Consider the following 23833-nt stretch of genomic DNA (forward strand, 5'->3'; position numbering starts at 1 on the left):
TGGTTCAAAACCTCGGGCTTGCCAGGTCAGGTGCATACGAGAAGCAACTACGTTGATGCTTTCCACTTCTCCCCCCCCCCCTTCTCTTTCTCTCTCTAAAAGTCAATCAATAAATAAATTAATAAAAAATAAAACTGGTCCTGGCTGGTTGGCTCAGTGGATGTCCTGGGTTCGATTCCTGGTCAGGGCACACAAGAGAAGCAACCACCTGCTTCTCTACCACTACCCCCCCCCCCTTTTCTCTCTCTCTTCTCCTGCAGCCACGGCTTGGTTGGAGCAAGTTGGCCCCAGGTGTTGAAGGTGGCTCCATGGCCTAGCATCAGGTGCTAAAATACCTCGGCTGCCAAGCAACAGAGCAACAGCTCCAGATGGATAAAGCATTGCCCCATAGGGGGCTTGCCAGGTGGATCCCAGTTGGGGAGCATGCGGGAGTCTGTCTCTCTGACTCCCTGCTTCTCACTTAAGGGAAAAAAATTTTTTTTTAAACTTAAAAAAAAAGAATGGACATACCACAAGAAAAACACTAATATTTGAAATAAAATCATCAATTGTTTTAGCAACATAAAAATATAAAATAAAAGAATTGAAAAGGGCCATTCCACACTCGATGTCTGTGTCTGAATCAGTCACCTCCCAAGGGAGCCTGGAAAGGGTGGGTTAGATGCCAAGGGTAAACTGAGTCTATCTATGCGCCCAGCACAGCACTCACATGCCCCACACTGGAGAAAGGCAGACTACGGTTATCCCAGCCGAGGAATCCTTACGACGGCCTCCTGGGGCTTCTCCACTTGACAGAGAAGCAGAGACTCTCTGGAAAGGCCACAGGGCTGAGCCCCCAGGGAGGCGCCCACCTGTGAGGCAGCTCCTCCTGTCCTTGGCCAGCTGCATGCTATCGGGGCAGGCACAGGTGAACTTGGCTGAGTGAGGACTGATCTGCGGGGCCGGGAGGCACAGGTACTGGCAGCCACCGTTGGGGAGGCTAGTCTTCTCACACCAGTTCACCCCTGAGGCAGAAAAAGCAGGCAGTCAGGGTGAGAAGTTAAAAAAATTCTTCTGTTAGGGAAGTGGGACAGGGGGCGACCACCTTCTTTACCTCTTGGCTGTGTGAGGTTATGGAAAAGGACAATGTCCTCTGGGGACAACAGGTTTTCAGCCATCAAAGTGATGTTGGACCCTGTGAGGCGGTTGGCACTGAAAACGGCTTCGTTGATGATATCTGTCCAAAACATTTTGTCCTATGTGGGCATTAAGGAAGAGGACAGGTCCCATTAAGCACTGAGATGCTTAATGATTCCCAACACCTGAATCGATGGAGTTCTCAGAAGAAGCTGTTCTAGGTGGTAGCATCATTTCTTCTTTCCTAAAGTGACTTTTAATTGCAGTGAAATACACAAAACATAAAATGTACCATCTTAATCATTTTTGTCTCCAGTTCCATGGCATTAACTACATTCACATTGTTGTGCAACCACCATCACCCATCTCCAGAATGTTCCGTTCTCATATTCCCAAACAGAAGTTCTGTCCCTATTAAATGCTAACCGCCCACCCCCTTCCCCCAGCCCCTGGCTCCCACCATCTACTTTCTGTTTCTACGAATTTGACTCCTCTTAGGACTCCATATAAGCAGAATCCTACAGTGTTTGTCTTTTTTGTGTTTGGCTTATTTCACTCAGCATAATGTCCTACAAAGCATAATGTCCTCCACTCATGTTGTAGCAGGTGTCAGAATTTCTTTCTTTGTTAAGGTTGAATAATATTCCATTGTATGGATGGACCACACATTATATGAATGGTGCCTGTCCTTGACAGACACCAAGTTGCTTTCACCTCTTGGTTATTATGAGTCAGGCTGCTTGATCATGGGTATACCAATATAAAAGCATTTCTTTTTTTTTTCTTTTCCTTTACAGGGAGAGAGAGAGTCAGAGAGAGGGATAGGCAGGGACAGACAGACAGGAATGGAAAGGGATGAGAAGCATCAATCATCAGTTTTTTGTTGCGACACCTTAGTTGTTCATGGATTGCTTTCTCATATGTGCCTTGACCGCGGGCCTTCAGCAGACCGAGTAACCCCTTGCTTGAGCCAGCGACCTTGGGTCTAAGCTGGTGAGCATTTTTTATTTTGCTCAAGCCAGAAGAGCCCGCGCTCAAGCTGGCAACCTCGGGGTCTCGAACCTGGGTCCTCAGCATCCCAGTCCAATGCTTTATCCACTGCGCCACCGCCTGGTCAGGCTAAAAGCATTTCTTTAGAGCAGAATTCCCCCACTGGGGCTCTTTGGGGCTGGCTAATGCTTCATGGTACCCGCTCTTATAGGCTTTTAGCTGTACCCCTGACCTTCACCCATTACATGCTACTTACGAGTAACCCCCTACAAGTTGGGACAACTAAAAAGTCTCCAGATGTCCCTGGTTGGCAAGATGGCCTCCATTGAGATCTGCTGCTTTAGACCTTTCAAGACTCTTTTGGCAAGAATAAAACAGACATAACTAGGTCTAAGACAGCCTCATAGTCATAGGCAGTTTTCTGAGTTAGTCTCGGCTTCAATTAATGAGACCATGTTTGTGGACCTGTTTATGTGACCGCTCACGCCTCATACCCAAGTGGTGCTCAGTGATCAGCACTTGGCCGTGAACTTCCTCAAGCACCAAGGAAGCCCCACCTCAAAGATGGTCAAGGAGAAGGGGTGTGCCAGTTTCTTTTTATCCTCCAAAATTGTCTTCCGGTTCTCCCCGTTGATATCGATGCTGGAGATGGAGTGGAGCTTGGAGTCAACCCAGTAGAGGCGGCCACTGGAAAGATCTAGAACCCACAGGTAGACAAGGAAAGGTCACATGTCGATGCCAGAGGGGCCTTTGGGCCTGAGCACTCTGCTGCAGGAAGGAGTCCCCAAAGGACCCAGCAAAGCTGTGCCCAGAAAAGCAGCTCTGACCCTTTCCCCACATGTGAGCCTGAACCTGCCGCTGGGGGTGGGGAGGGGCGGGTTTAACAGAACATAGAAGCCTCAGGTTGCCACCTGGCTGTGTTCAGGGCTGGCCTGGCCAGGCTCCTCTCGCTTTTAGACTGTGCTTGACCCCCAGGCACCACAGCCCCTGAAGCATACCCAGGGTGATGCCATTGGGCCACTGGATGTCCTCTGTCACCAGTGAGTGAACGTCCATGCCGTTCAGACCCCCCTTCTTGATCTTGGCGGGAGTGCCCCAGTCCGTCCAGTACATGAAGCTGTAGAGAGAGTGATATTCAGACATCGGCAAGGGCGGCTCTCAGACGACGCTGGAGAACACTTTCCCCCGAGGCAGCCAGGCCAGTCCCAGTGAGACCTCAGCTTGGGTCTTTCTACTCTCCAACCTTGCCTACCCAACCCAGCGCTGGCACCGGGCCAGACTTGGCAGGATTTTAGAACCTTCAAGAACAAAGGGAGGTTTTGATTCCAATATCGAGACTAGAACCCATCAATTTGCATCTAAACACTACTTTCTGAGGGGCTTTATAAATTAAAAAAATTTTTTTGAAATTTTTTACTTTTTTTTTAAATTTTTATTTTAGAGAGAGGAAGGGAAAGACAGGAGACAGGAACATTGATCTGTTCCTGAATGTGCCCTGACTGGGGATTGAACCGGCAACATCTGTGTTTTGGGACTATGTTCTAACCAAGTTATCTGCTCAGGGCAGCTTTACAAATATATTAGATTTATTTATTTATTTATTTATTTTTAACAGAGACAGAGAGAGAGTCAGAGAGAGGGATAGATAGGGACAGACAGACAGGAACAGAGAAAGATGAGAAGAATCAATCATTAGTTTTTCGTTGCGCGTTGCGACACCTTAGTTGTTCATTGATTGCTTTCTCATATGTGCCTTGACCGCGGGCCTTCAGCAGACCAAGTAAGCCCTTGCTCAAGCCAGCGACCTTGGGTCCAAGCCAGTGAGCTTTTTGCTCAAACCAGATGAGCCCACACTCAAGCTGGCGACCTCAGGGTCTTGAATCTGGGTCCTCTGCATCCCAGTCCAATGCTCTACCCACTGCGCCACCGCCTGGTCAGGCTACAAATATATATATATAGGCATACCCTAAAGCTATTGAAAGTTTGGTTCCAGATTACTGCAATAAAGCAGTGCTACTTTGTGAGCGGTAGGAGGAAAAGGAGCAATAAAATTCTAAATTTTCATGTGCTGAATGGCATTTAAATAAATTGTGACACATCTGGGGGACCCCAGCCTGCCTGGCCCACCTTCACCACATGGTCTGTCCCATCTGAGTCATGTTCACAGCCCAATGCTCCTTTTTCCTTTGACTATAGCTGCCCATCCAGGGTTGTCAACGTCCTTCTGGAATTGTGAAATTCCACATGTGACATGCTGTGGTGGCAGATGTGGTCTGACAAGTACAGACAGGGGCCAAGCTTTCCTATTTTACTCTGGGCCCTGCAGTGGCCAAGTCAGTCACGGCTCCCGTGGACACCTGCCTGGGGCCTCCACGGAACTGTGACCTTTACTCCTTTTACGTCCTTAAAAAACCTGTCCGTAATTAACATTTGACCTGTGTATTTTTATTTTTCTCCAATCCTATCCTGGCACAAAAGGCTAATCTGAATTTTATTTTCTACTTTCTAATAAGTATCAATTTCTAATACCAATTTAAATCAGTATTTTAATTTCTGATTTTGAATTCTGTCCCATAGGGCAGAACTTTTTGGGGTCTGTGTCCATCTCAGGTGACGCAGCAGCCGTCAGAGGGATGGAGCCTCATAGCCCCAAAGGGCATGTAGGGAAAGCACCCCCACTCTGGGCCCCATCCCACTCAGTCTAGTCTCTTTCAGGCACAAGCCTTTCCCCCAGCAAGTCCGAAATGATTCCTCGCTCTCCCTGTACCCCTCTGCTTTTGGAATACCCACCCATGAACGGGGTCCACCACAATGGCCCTTGGCTTGGAGCCTTTCTCCTTGAAGAGGGTCTTTCTCTTCACACCCTTGGTATCGGCCACAGAGATGGTGCCCAAGATGGAGTCCGTCCAGTATATGTTGCTGTGAATCCAGTCCACGGCCAGCCCATCTGGGGCCTGGAGGTCCTCGCCAATGATGGTGTCATAGGAGAAAATGGGCAATCTGTCCATCTGGGTGCTGAGGAGGGAGGAAGGAAAGAGGGGGAAGGAGGAGGAGGGAGTCAGTGCCAGAGGGCCTTGTTTCATGCAGGGCCAGGCTGGGCGCGCACTGAAGCCCACCTGTAGATCTTCCTTAGGGACAAGTCGGACCAATAGACTCTGTTGCTGGCCACGTCCATGTCCAGGGCGACCACGTTCTTCAGGTTCGGGATGAGGCTGGTGTATTCGCTGCGGTCCAGCGTCATCTTCCTTACCTCGTGGCGGTTGGTGAAGAAGAGGTAGGCAACGGTGCCTGTGGAGCCACGAAGAGTGCTCAGGGCCGCGGAGGGATCCCCCTGACCCGTTTGTCACCCTGCGGGGTCTAGCTGAACCTGAGGAGACACCCAAGATGTGGGGTGGCGCGTGCCTCCCTAGTGTGTTAACCACATGCTTCTGATGCTCTGACTCTGGGCCTTGCAGGTCTCGGACAGACGGCCCCTCCCAGGCCGGGCTGGTTCCAGGCAGTTACCCATTCGCCTCAAATGCCAACTAACCAGCCCACACCCACTGCCTCCTTCACCTCCTCGCTGCATCCAGGCTACCCCAGGGCCAGGAACCAGAAAACCAGGGACAGTCCCTACACCTCAGAGCCCATTGAAATTATTCAAACTAGCTGATCCTAAGCCTGCTTCCCTGCCTCACCTGTTCCTTCCCAAGGAAACCACAACAAACGTTCCCTCTGCTTCCTGACCTACCCTTGTGCTTCCCCGTGAGCCCTGGGAGGTGCAATGTGGCCTCCCAGGTGCATATGGGATCTGTGACCTCACCATAGGTGCATAATAATAAAAGCTACATTAGAAAACACCTAGGCCCCAGCATTCTACATTTTAGAACAGAAAGATGAAGAAAAGATAATGGTTCATGTGTACAGAGTGATTCCTTCAAGTGGGGAATTCTCTTTTTTGGGGGGGGGATTCTTTTAGTGTTTTGCCTACTAAGTTTTCCCTCATTGATCCTTATACTTCTACAAAGTAGATACTGTTGTCAACCCTTTTTACAGATAAACAGATTGAGGCTCAGAGAGGGAAAGCAACTTGCCCAAGATCACACAGCTAGTGAGTGACAGAGCCAGGATTTGAACCTGGGTCTCTGACTCTGTGTTGTAACCATGACATCAATATGCATCAACAAACTGACCACTTCTACGACTGACCTCACTCATACTATCCCTTCCCATGACACCATCCCCACCAACAGGATGGCATCTGTACAGATACTGACCCCTACAGATTGGAATGAAAGGAAAATATCAAATCCTGGAAGATTTCAGGAAATGGACCCCCAATTTTCTCCAGAAACAGGACATGGCATGGGGATATGTCAGAGGGAGGAGAAGAGGGTGTCTAAAAGGATGACGACAGGGAAGAAGGAATTAAAGCTTAAGAGACTCTTGGGGAAACAGAAGCTATAAAATATTTCTGCAGCCCTGGCCAGTTAGCTCAGTGGTAGAGCATCGGCCTGGCGTGCAGGAGTCCCAGGTTCGACTCCCGGCCAGGGCACACAGGAGAAGCACCCATCTGCTTCTCCACCCCTCCCCCTCTCCTTCCTCTCTGTCTCTCTCTTCCCCTCCCACAGCCGAGGCTCCATTGGAGCAAAGTTGGCCCGGGCACTGAGGATGGCTCTGTGGCCTCTGCCTCAGGCACTAGAATGGCTCTGGTCACAAGAGAGCGACGCCCCAGATGGGCAGAGCATCACCCCTGGTGGGCGTGCCGGGTGGATCCCAGTCGGGCTCATGCGGGAGTCTGTCTGACTGCCTCCCCGTTTCCAGCTTTGGAAAAATTAAAAAAAAAAAAAAAGTATATATATACTTTTTTACAGGAAAAAAAACCCTTGTTGTCCAGGCACTCGTTGGTCCCTGTGCCAGGTGGGGGCACAGACTGGTCACATTCAGGCCTCCAGAATATATATATATATCTCTCTCTTTATTATATGCGGCTTAAGTGTCTGTCGCCGATAGCGTATTGGTTGCTTGCGTAACTGTACTAGCCAATGGGGTGAAGTTGCCACGGCATTCAAATAGTCCCGCCTTCTGGCATGCCACCTCACAAATTGAGGTTAAAGATTGGAGCAATTATTATGCTGTTAAGAAATCTTAACACCAGAAGGGGTCTTTGCAATGGTACAAGACTAGAGGTTCTCCAATTGAAAAATAATGTCATAATAGCTAAGTCTTTGGCTCCTCTAAAGGTGAAATACATGTCATTCCAAGAATTGATTTGGCTCCATCTCAAACAGGGTTGCCGTTTCAATTGAGACGTAGACAATTTCCTGTAAAACTTGCCTTTGCTATGACCATCAATAAGTCTCAGGGCCAAACGCTTAAGCGTGTTGGCATTTTTTTACCTGAGCCTGCATTTGGACACGGTCAACTTTATGTTGCCTGTTCAAGAGTTCGTGAAAGAATGGACGTAAAATTAAAAATAATTGATGGTCCTCTGCAAGGCGAGCTTAAAAATGATGGAAAGATCTACACAAGAAATGTTGTGTACAAAGAGATCTTTGACATGTGAATTAACATTTTATTATTTAAATCACCTTTATTTATTGAGCTAGCGGTGGCTCTTAAGAAATGTACCGCCAGTGGTTTCCTTCATTGCACTCTACTTTAAGCAATTAAGCAAGTAGAAGGCGGAAATCCCGTGGGGCAGTAAGCAAAGGGGCATCCTCACTGCCTACCCTGGGTAATTCAGTTTGAATTAGCAGACAGCTTTGCACAAATCATTTTAATTACAATTTATAATATCTAGAACAGCGGTCATTTCGTATGACAGCCGGGCTTTCTAGTATATATATATATATATCTGCAAAATTGACCTTCGCAGGAATCACACTGTAAGAGCAGAACATTATGCAAAACAAAGACTGTTTGGGCGACCATCCAGGTGACATCTGCCAGAACAATTATGCCTCTAAAACATGGGATCCCTTGAATTAGAGACTCTAAAAATCAGTGCATGCTTGCAGTTCTGACCTAAACATCAGTTAGAAAAAAATACTTGACTATATTGACTATTTTGTTTCATTATGTGCTATTACATTTTGGTCTCTATAATTTACTTTTTAATTAATTATTTATTTATTTTTAGAGAGAAAAATTAATAGAGAGAAAAGAAGGGTGGGAGAGAGAGAGAAAGAGAGAAACATCCATTTTTATTGTTCGACTCACTCATGCTGTCATTGGTTGATTCTTGTATGTGCCCTGACCAGGGATCAAACCTGTAAACTCATCATGTCGGGACAGCATTCTAATCAACTGAGCAACTGAGCTACTTGGCCAAGGCCATTTTGATCTCTTTTAAATGCACTTGCTTTTTATAGGGTGCAAGCACATTTAGCTATTAAGAAGAGCTGGAGGTGTGGGCTGTCTGGGGCCATGGCTTTCTATCTCTTGTCCCCTGAAATCCACAGCAAGGTCTGGGGGCTGCAAACCATCCTCTGTGGAGTTGACCTGTGTTTGCTGAGAAGCCGGATTCATGAGGGCAGCCTTCTAGCAAGCCTAATTCCTAACTGCATTGCTCTTTAACCTGCCAGAGGTCTCGGGAGCAAAACCCCTGTCCACAGGTCGTTTTAGACTGAAAAGTTCAGATGATGAAACTCCTCACTGGTTTGCTTTCGGAGTGGCTAAGCCAGTGCCCTCCCTCCCCGCCTCCGCGCACTCACCCACAGCCTTGCAGGCCTTGGTGAGGGGGTCCAGCCGGTAGCCCTCTTCACACTCGCACTTGTAGCTGCCCGCAAGGTTCACACAGAGCTGGCTGCAGGTGTCGGGGTCCTGACACTCGTCGATATCTACAAGTCAGGACAGAGAAAGAGGGTTGGGGCATCTTCCCCACAGGCCACAGGTAGAGTGATGGGCTCTGATCCAAAGCTAAGCCCCACAATTGCAAAGGGGGACAGCCATCTCCTCTGTGGAATATCTCCAGGGCTGGTGTCTCAGTGACTATGAAGTTCAGAAATAAAATCATGAAAACTGCTAAGAATCGTCTCCAGCAATGACCCTGACCTTAGCATTCATGTCTGGAGTAAGGCTAACAGGACAAAGTTGCATCAGTTGAGATTTCTTTTTTAATTATTAATCCCAAAAAGCAAATACCAAGTGCTCCTCGTGGGCTAAGCCTGTGCTCAACTCCCTGTGCCTGCAGAGGCGGATTTAAAGGCGGGCGCTCCGAGCGCTCACCCTGGGCCCCAACTTCTGAAGGGCCCCGCAAAACCCCAACTTTACACTTTTTTCTAATGACACCAAGTTTGGTTTCATATGTGCAATTTTAACATTAATAGTACATAATATTTTTTATTTATTTTAAAATATGGTTAACATGCATTTTTATTTTCCCTGTCTCTCTTTTTTTTAAAGGGGCCCAATATTTTCATCTGCGTCTGGGGCCTCAACCGACCTTAATCCGCCTCTGTGTGCCTATGGCATCTTATTACATCCTTCTAACAGCCTGTGTGTGGGGGCTGCCCATGTAACAGATGGGGAAACCAAGGCACAAAGGGGTTTGGCCACCACATCAAAGGAAAGGGCTGAGGAGGCCGGGAGCCCATTCTGCTTGGGAATCACCTTCGCATCTTAGCTGGTCCACCAGCCGGAAGCCTTCAGGACACAAGCACTCGTAGCCAATCTTGAGGTCGTTGCAGACATGGGAGCAGCCACCCTTGTTGTCCAGGCACTCGTTGGTCCCTGTGCCAGGTGGGGGCACAGACTGGTCACATTCAGGCCTCCAGCTGCTCCTTCCAGCCACCCTCTCTATTTCACTATCTTATAACCACCACAATGAATGTGAGGTCAGTGAAGTATCCATGACCCCCAGAAGACTTAAAATAACCATTGTCACGTGCAATGCCATAGACGAACTTAGAGGACCTTATGCTGAACGAAATAAGGCAACACAAAAGGACAAACACTGTATGATCCCACCTAGATGAAGTCCTAGAGGAGTCAAGTTCATAGAGACAAAGAGTACACTGGTGGGTGCCCAGGGAGCAGGAGGGGCAGTGAGTGTTTAGTAGGGACAGAGGTTTAATTTGGGAAGATGAGAAAGTCCTGGAGGTGGACGGTGGGGATGGCCGCATAGCAATGTGAGTGTACTTAAGACTAGTGAGCTGTACACTTAAAAATGGTTAGGATAAATCTTGTTACTTTCAACCACAATTAAAAACTTTTTTGAGCCTGACCAGGCGGTGGCACAGTGGATAGAGCATCGGACTGGGATATGGAGGAGCCAGGTTCGAGACCCCGAGGTCGCCAGCTTGAGCGCAAGCTCATCTGGTTTGAGCAAGGATCAACAGTTTGAGCCCAAGGTTGCTGGCTCGAGCAAGGGTTACTTGATATGCTGTAGCCTCCCCCCCCCCCCCAGTCAAGGCACATATGAGAAAGCAATCAATGAACAACTAAGGAACTGCAACGAAGAATCTATGCTTCTCATCTCTCTCCCTTCCTGTCTGTCTGTCCCTATCTGTTCTTCTCTCTGATTCTCTCTGTCTCTCCCACAAAAACAAAATAAAACAACAAAACTTTTTTTTTCTTTTTTTTTTTCTATTTTTCTGAAGCTGGAAACTGGGAGAGACAGTCAAACAGACTCCCGCATGCGCCTGACCAGGGATCCACCCGGCACGCCCACCAGGGGGTGATGCTCTGCCCACCAGGGGGCGATGCTCTGCCCCTCCAGGGGGCCGCTCTGTTGCGACCAGAGCCACTCTAGCGCCTGGGGCAGAGGCCAAGGAGCCATCCCCACCGCCTGGGCCATCTTTGCTCCAATGGAGCCTCGGCTGCAGGAGGGGAAGAGAGAGACAAAGAGGAAGGAGAGGGGGAGGGGTGGAGAAGCAGATGGGCGCTTCTCCTGTGTGCCCTGGCCGGGAATTGAACCCGGGACTCCTGCACGCCAGGCCGACGCTCTACCACTGAGCCAACCGGCCAGGGCCAAAACTTTTTTGAGTTATAAAAACCAAAAACCACTCCAGGGTTACATATATACATTAACTCATTTAATCCTCTCAACAACCCTAAAGTAGCTGGGGAAGCTGAGGCATGGACAAGTTAAATGACTGCTGGACTTGAACCCATGATATTTGGCTCCAGAATCCATGCTCTAGCTCTCTACGCCAAGCGTGGGCTAAAGCCAGCCCACCACCTGTTCTTAAACAGCCCAATAGTTAGGACTGATTTTTAATTTTTAAATAGTTAAGAAGAAAAATAAGAATCAAAATAAAACTATTTCACACCACATAAAAGGTCCATGAAATGCAAATTTCAGCGTGCGTGATAAAGTTTTCCTGGAGCATATCCACACACATTGACATGCATTCATACGCATTCACATGGCTGCTCTCCTGCTATGATGGCCTAGTTGGTCTAACTGCGACAGAGACCATATGGAAGAGTCCAAACGTTTGCATAGCTATGGGTCACAGAACATCGCTGAAACTTTACAAGCATCACATCAGCCAATCTCCAGCAGCTCAAGGATGTGTAACTTCAGTCCCATCCTACAGATGTGAAAACGAAAATGCGAAAGCAAAGCCACTGATTCCCAAGATCCCCACATCTGTCTTGTTCCAGAGCCAAAGCATTTAGGGGACTGGGTAGGCTGGAGCCTTGTACCCCACAGCACCCATATCTGGGTCCCAGTTCCAGCTCCCCACGAGCCCCTAGAGCCGCTGCGCCCTCAGCTCACCGCACTCCTTGAGGGGCTCATCCGACCAGTCCCGGCAGTCCCGAACCGAGTTGCACACCTTGTCCAAAGTGATGCATTCGCCACTGTGGCACTTGAACTTGCTGGGCCCCGCGCACAGAGTCACTATGAGCGACAAAGAAGAGGGTCAGGTGCTTCTGAGTTGCAGGACCCTGTTTAGTATACTTTTTAATAATATAATTTTGGCCAATTAGCTGAGTTGGTTAAGAGTGTCATCCCAAAACACCAAGGTTGTGGGCTCAATACCAGGTCAGGGCACATACAAGAGGTAACCAATGAATGCATAACTAAGTGAAACAACAAATGAATGCTTCTCTCTGTCTCTATAAAATCAATCAATAAAAAAGATAATATGCAAATGTATTCACTAATAAAACATAATAATTATTGAATTCCTATGAACCCAGTTTAAGAATTAGAATGCCGCCTGACCGGTGGTGGTGCAGAGGATAAAGCGTACACCTGGAATGCTGAGGTCGCCGGTCTGAACAAACCTGGGGGTGCCCAGTCAGGACATATACGAGAAGCAGTTATTACAAGTAGATGCTCCCCGCTCCTTGCCCTTACTTTTTTCTCTCTCTTCTCTCTAAAATATATAAATAAGCCTGACCTGTTGTGGCGCAGTGGATAAAGCGTCAACCTGGAAATGCTGAGGTCGCTGGTTCGAAACCCTGGGCTTGCCTGGTCAAGGCACATATGGGAGTTGATGCTTCCAGCTCCTCCCCCCTTCTTTCTCTCTCTGTCTCTCCTCTCTGTCTCTCCCTCTCCTCTCTAAAAATGAATAAATTAAAAAAAAATTTTTTTAAAAATAAAAATAAAATAATAAAATAAAATCAATAAATAAAATCTTTTAAAAAAAATTAGAATGTCACCAAGATTGGGCAAACTATGAACCATGGCCAAGCTGGTTCACTGTCTAAATATTAAAATATTTAAATATTAAAAGTTTTATTGGCACTGGGCCCAGCCCATTTATTTATATCCTATCTGTGGCTTTCTCTTTGCAACAATAGCAGAGTAGAATAGATACAACAGGGACTATGGCCCACACAGCCAAAAGTATTTACTATCTGGTTGTTTATGCTAAAGGTTTCCAGGCCCCTGACCTAGATTACAAATCACCCTTATCTGTCCCATCCTGCTACTCTCTGCTACACCCCCAGAGATAACAATGATCCTGAACTTTGGGTTTACCATTCCCTTATTTTTTAACATTATTAGTCCCATCAAACATATATGAGTTAATAATATATTATTGAATTTTGCTTATTATTGAGTCTTGTAAAAGAACTATATCTGGTAATTTCCTGCAACTTGCTTCTTGCTCTTACCCTTGAAGTTGTGAGGTTCACCTGTGCTGCTGCTGAGGGCTACAGCCTCATTTTCTGAGCTGTATGATACTCCACTGTGTGACCTCATCACCATTTTATTATTTTCTCACTCCGGTGTTTACAGCAGCATTAATTACAACAGCCAAAGATAAAAGCAATCCGAGTATCCATTGACAGATGGCTGAATAAACCCAGTGTGGCCTATCCATACGATGGAATGTTATTCAGCTTTAAAATGGAAGGAAGTCTGACACATGCTACATACAATGTGGATGAGTATGGAGAACATTATACGCATGAAATTAGCCAGTCACGAAAGGACAAACACTAGACGATTTCACTTATGCCCCAGAGGGGTCATTCAGAGACAGAAAGTAGAATGGCGGGTGCCAGGGGCTGGGGGTGGGTGGGGAGTGAGTGCTTAATGGGGACAGAGTTTCAGTTTGGGAAGACAAAGTTCCGGCGATGGATGCCCGTGATGGGCGCACAACAATGTGAGTGTGCTGATGCTGTGGAACTGGATACTTAAAAATGGTTAAGATGAGGCCTGACCTGTGGTGGTGCAGTGGATAAAGCATCGACCTGGAATGCTGAGGTCGCCAGTTCAAAACCCTGGGCTTGCCTGGTCAAGGCACATATGGGAGTTGATGCTTCCCGCTCCTCCCTCCCCCTTCTCTCTCTCTCTCACTTTCTCTCCTCTCTAAAAATTAATAAAAGTAAAAATAAAAAAAGAATTATTGTTAAAAAAAATGGTTAAGATGATAAATTTTATGTTATACATATTTTACAATTTTAAAAAGATAGTGCAATATAAGAATTTAACTTTTTGTTCACTAGATGGTTTCAGTCTCTAAATACCTTAATAAAAATGTAAAAAAAAAGTAAAAAGTAGTGTCCTTATGTGCATTTTACCACAATAAGACATTTTGAATTACAGTAGTTCTATTGCTTATGCACACACGGGCTGTTTCCAGCAGTTTGTTATTAGCACAGCACTGCTCTGCACATTCCTGAGCCCTATTCCCTAGGGCATGGGTACAAATTTCTCCTGGGGTCATTCCCAGGAGTGGAATTGCAGTGTTGTAAATTCAGGAAAGTCTTTTACATGGAATTTATGGTGCATGTAACTCTGAGCCCAAAGATATAGGCTCTGTATACTTTGACTTCATTCAGTCTCATAGTCCTGAAGTAGGTGCTTTCATTATGCACATTTTTTTTTTCAGATCAGAGCGGCCAAGTAACTTGCCCAAGGACACATAGCAGGTATGAGGCTAACCTGGGAGATTCTGTCCTCATATGGGATCCATCCTGCTTGTACCCCATCACCCCACCACCGCCTAGGGCTCTCAGCACGGAGCTCACCATTGACGCAGTCAAGCTCGTCACTCATATCCTTACAGTCGTGCTCCCTGTCACACTGCTGGCTGCCGTGGATGCAGGTACCATCCCGGCACTGGAACTCATCAGGCTGGCATGTGGCCACAGCTAGAAAAGACAGGACGCGTTTGATTTTTCTCAGGGAGAGGTAAAGATGGCAGAACCCCCACCTTTGAAGAAGCAATTTCCTGACAGCCTAACAGGAGCTGGCTGCCCTGGGCCTTGGGGACAGCATGTGGGTGGAGGAGTTTTAGACATGAAGAAACACACCCAGCTTCCTCCACCAGTAGGAGACAGTGGCTCATCCATTTTATCTGCTTCTTCAAGCAGGAAAAAGAGGAAAGAGGTGGCCTTCCTTCCCATTATGGGGAAAATGTAAATTTTAGAAGATTTTCTTTCTTTTATGGCAGAATAATTTTTTCCTTAATAAAGAAGAATCATGGAAAATTATTACTAAAGTAACAAAGTGTGGGAAATTGAAAAGAGGAAGAAACCCTGAATCCAAATATCCCACCACAACTATTAAGGGTTTCCTAGACTTCTTTCCAGTTGGGCCTCATATGCATTTTTTAGATCGCATAATTCATTAAACAACTACACACTCAATGAGCTATCTTCAGTAGAAAAGCAATGATATGGTCCCAATCTAGACAGAGGCAGGCCAAGTGAATCATGATAATTAGGTCAAAAAACCACCAATTATAATTCAGTCGTTCAAATGACTAAGACTACAAACATGAAAAATGTTGATGACAGGATGCCATTTGATAAGACATTACAACTAAAACTCAGAGGACACACATGGTGCCTGGAGTAGGGGACTGCTGGCCGTGGTCAGACCTTGACCTCACCAGGATTTGCTTTATGTTAAGTCACTGAGCTATATCATTTTTCATCCTTTCCTATGGGATGTATTTCACAATAAAAATGTATACAATTTAAAATTTTGATTTCAGAATGGCAGTCAGAATTCTGTGAGCAAAATGATCCCCTTTCCACCTTTTTTTAAAAATTGTTATTTATTTATTTATTTTTTATTTTATTTTTTTACAGAGACAGAGAGTGAGTCAGAGTGAGGGATAGACAGGGACAGACAGACAGGAATGGAGAGAGATGAGAAGCATCAATCATTAGTTTTTTGTTGCGTGTTGCAACATCTTAGTTGTTCATTGATTGCTTTCTCATATGTGCCTTGACCGTGGGCCTCCAGCAGACCGAGTACCCTTGCTGGAGCCAGGGACCTTGGGTTCAAGCTGGTGGGCTTTTGCTCAAACCAGATGAGCCCGTGCTCAAGCTGGCAACCTCGGGGTCTTGAACCTGGGTCCTCTGCATCCCAGTTCGATGCTCTATCCACTGTGCCACCTCCTGGTCAGGCCCTTTTCCACCTTTAAAAAAATATATCCAGGCCCTGGCCGGTTTGCTCAGTGGTAGAGCATCGGCCTGGCGAGCAGGAGTCCCCGGTTCGATTCCCAGCCAGGGCACACAGGAGAAGCGCCCATCGGCTTCTCCACCCCTCCCCCTCTCCTTCCTCACTACCTCTCTCTTCCCCTCCCACAGCCAAGGCTCCATTGGAGCAAAGTTGGCCCGGGTGCTGAGGATGGCTCTATGGCCTCTGCCCCAGGCGCTAGAATGGCTCTGGTCGCAACAGAGCGACGCCCCAGATGGGCAGAGCATCGCCCCCTGGTGGACATGCTGGGTGGATCCCGGTCGGGCTCATGCGGGAGTCTGTCTGACTGCCTTCCTGTTTCCAACTTCAGGGAAAAAAAATATATATATATATATATTATATATATTATATATATATATATAATATATATATATATAATATATATATATATGTCTCCCCAAAATTTCGGAGTGCTGTATTGTTCAAGTGGATAATTGCTCTGCTGTGACCTATGTAAAAAGGGGAATGATCGTATTTTTAACCCAAATGTTTATCTCTGCATTAAAGAACAACAAAAGCAACAACCAAAGATAACTTTAGCAAAGCAGAACTCTGAAGAGAGTTAAAATAATAGGATGGGATTTTTGGTTTTCTCAGGTCTATGTCTTCAGAAGATTATGCTGCCTTTCTGTGCCTCAGTTTCCCCATTGGTAAAGAGTGGAGGAGCCTGCTCACAATATGGGAATTAAATGAGTTTGTGTTAAGTTTTAGAACAGATCACATACAAAGCTATGCATTGTTTTGAAAACATGACATTTCAAAAAGCCTAATTACATTTACACAGCCATTACAACTCTCTGAAAACTGACACAGAGAGGAAAAAGCCATCTGGATTCACAGTGGTTTTCCATTGCCAGACTCAAAATAATGGCTTGTGGGTTTTAGAAGCACTGACCCAGGGTCAGAGCCAGGGTCGTCTCCTTTATCTGCACTGTCTCCAACACAGGAGCCACTAACTATGGGTAGCTAGTTAATTCTAGATTAATTAAAATGAAACAAAAATTTTGTTTTTCAGTCACACTACCCACGTTAGCTAGTGGCTACTAGGTTGGGCAGCTCCACCATTGCAGAACGTTCCAGTGGGTGGCAATGGACTCTAATGCCAGCACTAAGGCCAATGCTATTTATTGCCCATTCTACAGGGGAGAACACCATGCAACAGGGAGGTTGAGTCCCTGACCAAGGGTCACACAGCTTCACATCACCAGCCAGGCCTGGACACCAGGATTCTTTCTGAACCAAAATAATACTGCAGCTGTGGCTTACTCCCCTCTTTAAAAAGATACGAATTAAACAGGCAAGTGATTTGAAATCATTTAACCACACACACAAAAAACACCACCACCACCAGTCCCACATCTGAGGCAGCACAGAGACTGGTGAGGGGTCAGCCCGTAGCGCCCTTACTGCAGTCCTCCTCGTCAGACTTGTCCTTGCAGTCAGGACTGCCATCGCAGCGCCAGCTGGAGTGGATACATTCGCCGCTGGGGCAGTGGAACTCGAGGGCGGAGCAGGGGTGGTTCCCATGCTTGGCGGATGTGTTGCGGCCTCTGCAGTTCTGCGGCCACTCGTCTGAGCCATCATCGCAGTCAGGGTCACTGTCGCAGGCCCACAGCTCAGGGATGCAAGTGAGGCTGTTGCACTGGAAGTTGAGGGGGCCGCACGTGGGCGTGGGACAGGATGCCTCGTCGGAGCCGTCCAAGCAGTCGTGGTCCAAATCGCAGACGAACTCTGAGGAGATGCACTTCCCGTCCTGGCAGCGGAACTCGTTCTGGGAACAGGTCTTCGGGGCTGCGGGAACGGATGGGAGATGAAAACTCAGTTACTAGGTGTTGGGCAAATGAGTTTGTAAAATTCGTATTTTCTGAGTTTGCTTACTTTTAGTGTTAAAAAATTGTGCTGGGCAGCGCCAGGTATGTGGTTGGTGAAATTGCAAATTACCTTTCTGCTTGGGAAGGGCCACTGTCTTGCTAATGTTTGCTGGATGAGAGGGAGAGAGAAGCCACGTTTGCAGAGTGAGAGCAGAGAGAATGCAGGGTGCTGAAGAAGCCAGTTTGTGCAGAAAGTTTGAAGAAGGAGATGGGGAACAGAGGTGAGGGGCTTTTGTGAGCTCTGCTGAGACTTGTGGGCCTTTGATTCTAGGAGAAACCGGAGAATGTGACAGTGGCTTTGGGAGCCCTGAGTGAAAGGGAAGTGTTTTTTCCCTGTGTTTGCTCACAGGCCTGTGCGAGACTTTAATAAAGGAATGGCCCACCACTTTTTGGCTCCACTGTTTCTTTACCGCCTTCTGAATCTAATGGGAACCTGCGTGTGTATGGCAGCGACCGCAGCCCTTAGCCTTACACCAGGAGCCTCTGCCTCTCAACACTAGCCCATTCCACAGATGGGAACACTGAGAAGTGAGGTCAGACCTCAGTTAAGTGGACCGTGGAGAAGTGGGAGAAAGTGGTTAGGGGTCCTAGACTGGGAACTTCCTACTCACCAGCTGCATCCTGGTCCCCTCTGTGAATCAAGTTGTTATTATGGAGACCTGTGAGTAAAGCCCTCAGGCTGGGCTGGTACACTGGAAGCGCTAATTCGTTTGCTGTTATTTCTGTTATTATTGAAAGAGACCAGCACCTCCCCCACAGTGGTAACTACAGTGAGTTGATAGAAGTGTTAAGTGACCCTACTGGGTTAATCACTTCACGATCTAATCATCTCTCAGTATCTTGGAGGGATTGGTTCTAGAAACCCTGCAGCGACCAAAATCTGAGAATGTTCAGCCAAGTCCTGTATCTACTCTACTTACAAAAATTAGGGGATATTTTATCAGTTCATATTCATTTTGAAATACCCCTAATTTTTGTGAGCAGTGTATTTATATATAAGCCACAGCAGGTTATGCCTACACATTTGCCTAAATTCAGGATAGTTATCAACATACAGCAAATTCAAGTTCTGCTTTTTGGAACATTTTGGAATTTCCTCCCCCCCCAATATTTTCAGTCTGTGTGTGATTGGTTGAGTCTGTGGAGGTGAAGCCAGCTCTTACAGAGGGCCGAACATGTATGTGTATCAAATTATCATGTTGTACTCTTTAAATGTTCACAATGTTTGTTGATGTTGTTTTAATTGGTGAATGTTTTTATTAAAGTCTCTACTATATAAGAGAAAGCTGTTTGGGGGTCCCGTCTGGTGTTGCTACATAGAGTAAGACAGAAAGGCCTGGCAGCTAACGCTTCTACAGCAGAGACTCCAGGAAGTGCACGGGTTTGCAGCCTCCTGCTCAAGACTGCCTCCCCAGGGGCCCCCCAGGTTCCCAGTTGTTGGTCCAAAAGAAGTTTGTCCCTGCCACCCTCTCACATAAAAATTTGGGTCTCTGGGCCAATGCACTCTGAAATATGGCCCCAAGAGTGGTCTCGAGATGGGTAATCCACCTCCACTGAATCTGCCAATCTATTTGCTGTGAAGTCACCTTTGCTTTAGTCCACATCCGGGTCTTTTCCCGCTACACTGTATGAGGAAGATGGTACAGAATCTATGTACAGGACACATCGATATTGGGGGTGAGGGGCTCTCCAGGATATCTCCAAGGAGGCCCATGGCTGGGAGAAGCTGCTATACTCCACATGGTGCTTGAAAAATAGTCTGGTGCAGCACAAGAACTGGCCAAGCAAGACTCCTTGCAGACTGTTATTCAGTTCCCTCTTGTCTTTGATGGCTATCTGGAAGCCAGCAGGAGGGCTAGCTGAGGCCTCCTGGGGGCTGTATTGGTGTGGTCTGCACATCAATGATGATTTTATGCTCCAAGTGGTAAGGAGTTTGTAGCCAGCAAATAGCACCTGTGGGACCTTCAACAGCTATAATTAAATAATGCTTCCAGCGTATCATCATTTTCTTCTTCTTCTTTTTTTAAATTTATTGATTTTAGGGGGAGAGCAAGGGAGAGAGAGAAAGAAAGAAGAACAGCGATCTGTTCCTGTATGTGCCCTAACTGGGGATCGAACTGGCAACCTTTGTGCTTTGGGATGATGCTCCAACAAACCAAGGTATCCAGCCAGGACTGATCTTTGTTGTTCTTTTTTTTTATTTAAAATTTTTTTATTGATTTGAGAGAGAGAGGAAGGGAGAGAGAAAGAGACAGAAACAGCTATCTGTTCTTGTATGTGCCCTGACTGGGATCAAACCAGTGTGTGATCTTCTTTGTTGATGGTGAACAAACAAGCATTGGGTGCCATGGTTCCTTGTTAATGGTGATCTTCTCACTTTTGCTCAGCAAGAATGCCTTAAAAGCAGGAGGGGCATCCTCATCCTTGCCACATCTGCCTTCCAAGTCACAGCTGTGGCCACCACCGCCCCCACAGCCTACACTTACACAACGCTATATGTCAATTATATCTCAGTGAAATTAGAAGGGAAAAGAAAAAGAGTGCGTGAAAAAGAACACCAATTCATTTCATTTTAAAATGGTCCCCAAGAAATCATTTCATCAGATGACTACTAATGAAGGTTAGATGTGTTTTTTTTGTTTTGTTTGTTTTTGTGACAGAGACAGAGAGACAGAGAGACAGAGAGAGGGACAGACAGCCAGGAAGGGAGAGAGATGAGAAGCATCAGTTCTTCATTGCAACACCTTAGTTGTTCATTGATTGCTTTCTCATATGTGCCTTGACCGGGGGGCTAAGCAGAGCAAGTGACCCCTTGCTCAAACCAGTGACTTTGGGCTTCAAGCTAGTGACCTTTCGGCTCAAGACAGCGACCTTGGGATTTCAAACCTGGGTCCTCTGTGTCCCAGGCCAATGCTCTATCCACTGTGCCACCATCTGGTCAGGCTGTCTTTCTTCTTCTTCTTTATTTTTTTTTAAGTAAGAGGAAGGGAGACAGTGAAACAGACTCCTGCACCCCAACCAGGATTCACCTGGCAATCCCTGTCTGGAACTGATGCTCAGATCAGCTGAGCTATTTTTAGTGTTGAGGTTGATGCGTTTGCACCAACCAAGCTATCCTCAGCACCTGGGGCCACACTCGAAAGAATCAAGCCACTGGCTGCAGGAGGGGAAAAGGAAAAGGGGGAGAGGGAAGAGGGGGAAGCAGATGGTTGCTTCTCCTGTGTGCCCTGACCAGAAATTGAACCTGGGACATCCACATGCCAGGCCAACATTCTGTCCACTGAGCCACCAGCCAGAGCTGGATGAGCGAGTCTTATACCTACTGTTTGAGCTGAGTACCTGTTGTGTGCTTAGCTTCCTGGGGTGGCTGACAGTGGTCACAGTGGCTCACTGACAGAAGCATGTGGCATGTGGTGGACACTTAGCAAGGACAGCCTCACTGAGTGTGATGATAACCCTAAGAGGGGCACTGTTACTACTTGCTATGATGCCTTTTAGTCAAAATGGGTTTCAATGGGTAGGAGGGGGCTTTGTATGAGCCTCCCAGGAGGTAGAGCTGAAGGAAAAGCAGCTGATTCACCCTTTGTGTGGGGCTTCCTGGGAAACAAACTCTGATAAAAGCTGGGGACCCACTTGGGTTGCCAGTGAGGGGTCACACTTACGACAGCCCTGTTCGTCCGAGCCATTCTCACAGTCTAACTGGCCATCACATCTCCAGAACTGAGGAATACAACGGTTGACACGACCCCCACAGCTGAAGTCCTCCAACTTGCAAGTGACAGACACTGTAGGAGAAACAGGATTGAATCTTACTTGAAGGGAAGGCCAATCTGCCCCCCCAGTCCTAGCTGTGCAAGGAAGATCCTAGACATTTTAGAGAGTGCCAATCCCACCTTCAAGGTCAAAATTTTATGGAGGTTGTTAAGAATCAGGTGCTAGCTTTTGGAACGAGATAGAGGTTGATTGCACAACATTGTGAATGTATTAAAGTGAACTAGTCACTTTAAAATGATTAATTTTCTAAAATCAATCAATCAATAAATGAATGAAAAAATAAAATAGTTAATCTTGTGTGAATTTCACCTCCCTTTTCTATTATTTATTTATTTATTTATTTTGAGAGAGAGAGAGAGAGAGGGACAGACAGATAGGAAGGGAGAGAGATCAGAAGTATCACCTTCATAGTTGTGGCACTTTATTCATTGATTGCTTTCTCATATGTGCCTTGACCGGGGGAGGTGGCTCCAGCTGAGCCATTGACCCCTTGTTCAAGTTAGTGACCTTGGAATCAAGTCAGTGACCTTTGGGCTCAAGCCAGTGACCATGGGGTCATGACTATGATCCCATGCTCAAGCTGGCGGACCTCGGGGTTTCAAACCTGAGTCCCGAGCATCCCAGGCTGATGCTCTTTTCATTGTGCCACCTCCTGGTCAGGCTCACCTCCCTTTTTTAAAAAGACCTGTTCAAGGAAAGTTCTAGTAATATTTTCACTCCCCATCTCCCAATTCGTGTTTGAACATATCAATCTGATAGCCAAAATCCACCTCATCTGTCGCCCACTATCATCAGAAAGGGTTGGGATGCTGCATGCCCAAAGTGGACTCACTGCACGTTTCCTGGGACTCATCGGAGCCGTCCTGGCACTCGGCACTCCCATCACACACCCACTTGTAGGAGATACATTTCCCATCTTGGCACTGGAACTCGTTTCTCTCACATTTGTCTTCCACTGAGAGAGAAGGAAAGGGGAAGAAAGGTTCAATGCCAGGATCAGAAACTGACCGCAGTACCTATGTCTGTTTCCTGCCAACTGAAGACTGGATCAGAAATGCAGCCCTATCATAACAGTCCAGTCCCCAGAAATGAAACCTGCACAACAAATTAAATTTCATGAACCAAAAGTGTAGCAAAGGATGCAAAAATCACATCCAAAGTGAGACTTGTCAACAATGTGTAAGGCTTTGACATATTCGTTGTTGAGTCTAAAGTATGAATCTATTGAAATCTGGGAATAATATTAGAACTTTCATGCACAGTAACAAAGAAAATTATTTAGCATATTATAAACCTGTGTTGGAAACAGTAATGAGAAAAATTGACACTGCAAAACATTAAAACTGGAGGAGCTTTCTCCAGTAGGTAGAATGGAAATAGAAAAATTATGGTTAATTATTAATGTGGAGGCCAGAGAGCAGAGACCCAGCAGCAAAGATAATAAAATACCTGAATGTCAAATCAAAAGAAATGGAACAGAAACAGTAGTAGCCTTAGATGTAATAAGAGAAAACTTTTCCTACAAAAAGTCAGAGTTTTAGATAAAAATGACAACTAAGTGGGAAATTTACTAAAGTACATGATTTTGCACCTTGGAAGAGATCAAAATTACATTGACTGCATTTCATTTTGGATATTATGCTTTAATTTAGAATGCATTGCTGTGTGTAAACTGGAATCAACCAATTTGTATTGGTTGGTGATTAACTGGTAATAATCTTTTAAGCTTGAAGTTTAAACTTTCATTTCCCATGTAAACTAAAACAATAAGGCTAATAAAAATTCTGATCTGGCTTATCTCAGCATGCTTTATATTGAATAAATAAGGAAATAAGATAAAAATATAAAAGTAGCAAGATTTTCCTCATGAGTCAATGTTCTGTAAGCAAATAGTATGTAAAACATAAGTTTTTTGGGTTTGTTTTTTTTTGTATTTTCTGAAGTTGGAAAAGGGGAGGCAGTCAGACAGACTCCCGCATGCGCCCGACTAGGATCCACCCGGCATGCCCACCAGAGGGCGATGCTCTGCCCATCCGGTGTGTTGCTCTGCTGCAACCAGAGCCATTCTAGCGCCTGAGGCAGAGGCCATAGAGCCATCCCCAGCACCCAGGCCAACTCTGCTCCAATGGAGCCCTGGCTCCAGGTGGGGAAGAGAGAGACAGAGAGGAAGGAGAGGGGGAGGGATGGAGAAGCAAATGGGCGC

At 46.4% G+C, this 23833-nt stretch overlaps 1 protein-coding gene across 1 annotated transcript in view; it reads right to left on the reverse strand.

Annotated features, from left to right (window-relative positions):
• Nucleotides 1-23833, reverse strand: part of LDLR (low density lipoprotein receptor) — a 45312-nt gene that overhangs the window by 10981 nt on the left and 10498 nt on the right. Inside the window, 13 exon segments of the mRNA XM_066345998.1 lie at nucleotides 852-1004; nucleotides 1094-1235; nucleotides 2664-2803; nucleotides 3105-3223; nucleotides 4897-5121; nucleotides 5223-5394; nucleotides 8802-8927; nucleotides 9700-9819; nucleotides 11813-11935; nucleotides 14524-14646; nucleotides 17393-17776; nucleotides 21519-21641; nucleotides 22463-22585. Coding sequence (XP_066202095.1) covers nucleotides 852-1004; nucleotides 1094-1235; nucleotides 2664-2803; nucleotides 3105-3223; nucleotides 4897-5121; nucleotides 5223-5394; nucleotides 8802-8927; nucleotides 9700-9819; nucleotides 11813-11935; nucleotides 14524-14646; nucleotides 17393-17776; nucleotides 21519-21641; nucleotides 22463-22585 — 2073 coding nt within the window.

Source organism: Saccopteryx leptura, chromosome 1, assembly GCF_036850995.1.
Source record: "Saccopteryx leptura isolate mSacLep1 chromosome 1, mSacLep1_pri_phased_curated, whole genome shotgun sequence".
Classification (NCBI taxonomy): domain Eukaryota; kingdom Metazoa; phylum Chordata; class Mammalia; order Chiroptera; family Emballonuridae; genus Saccopteryx; species Saccopteryx leptura.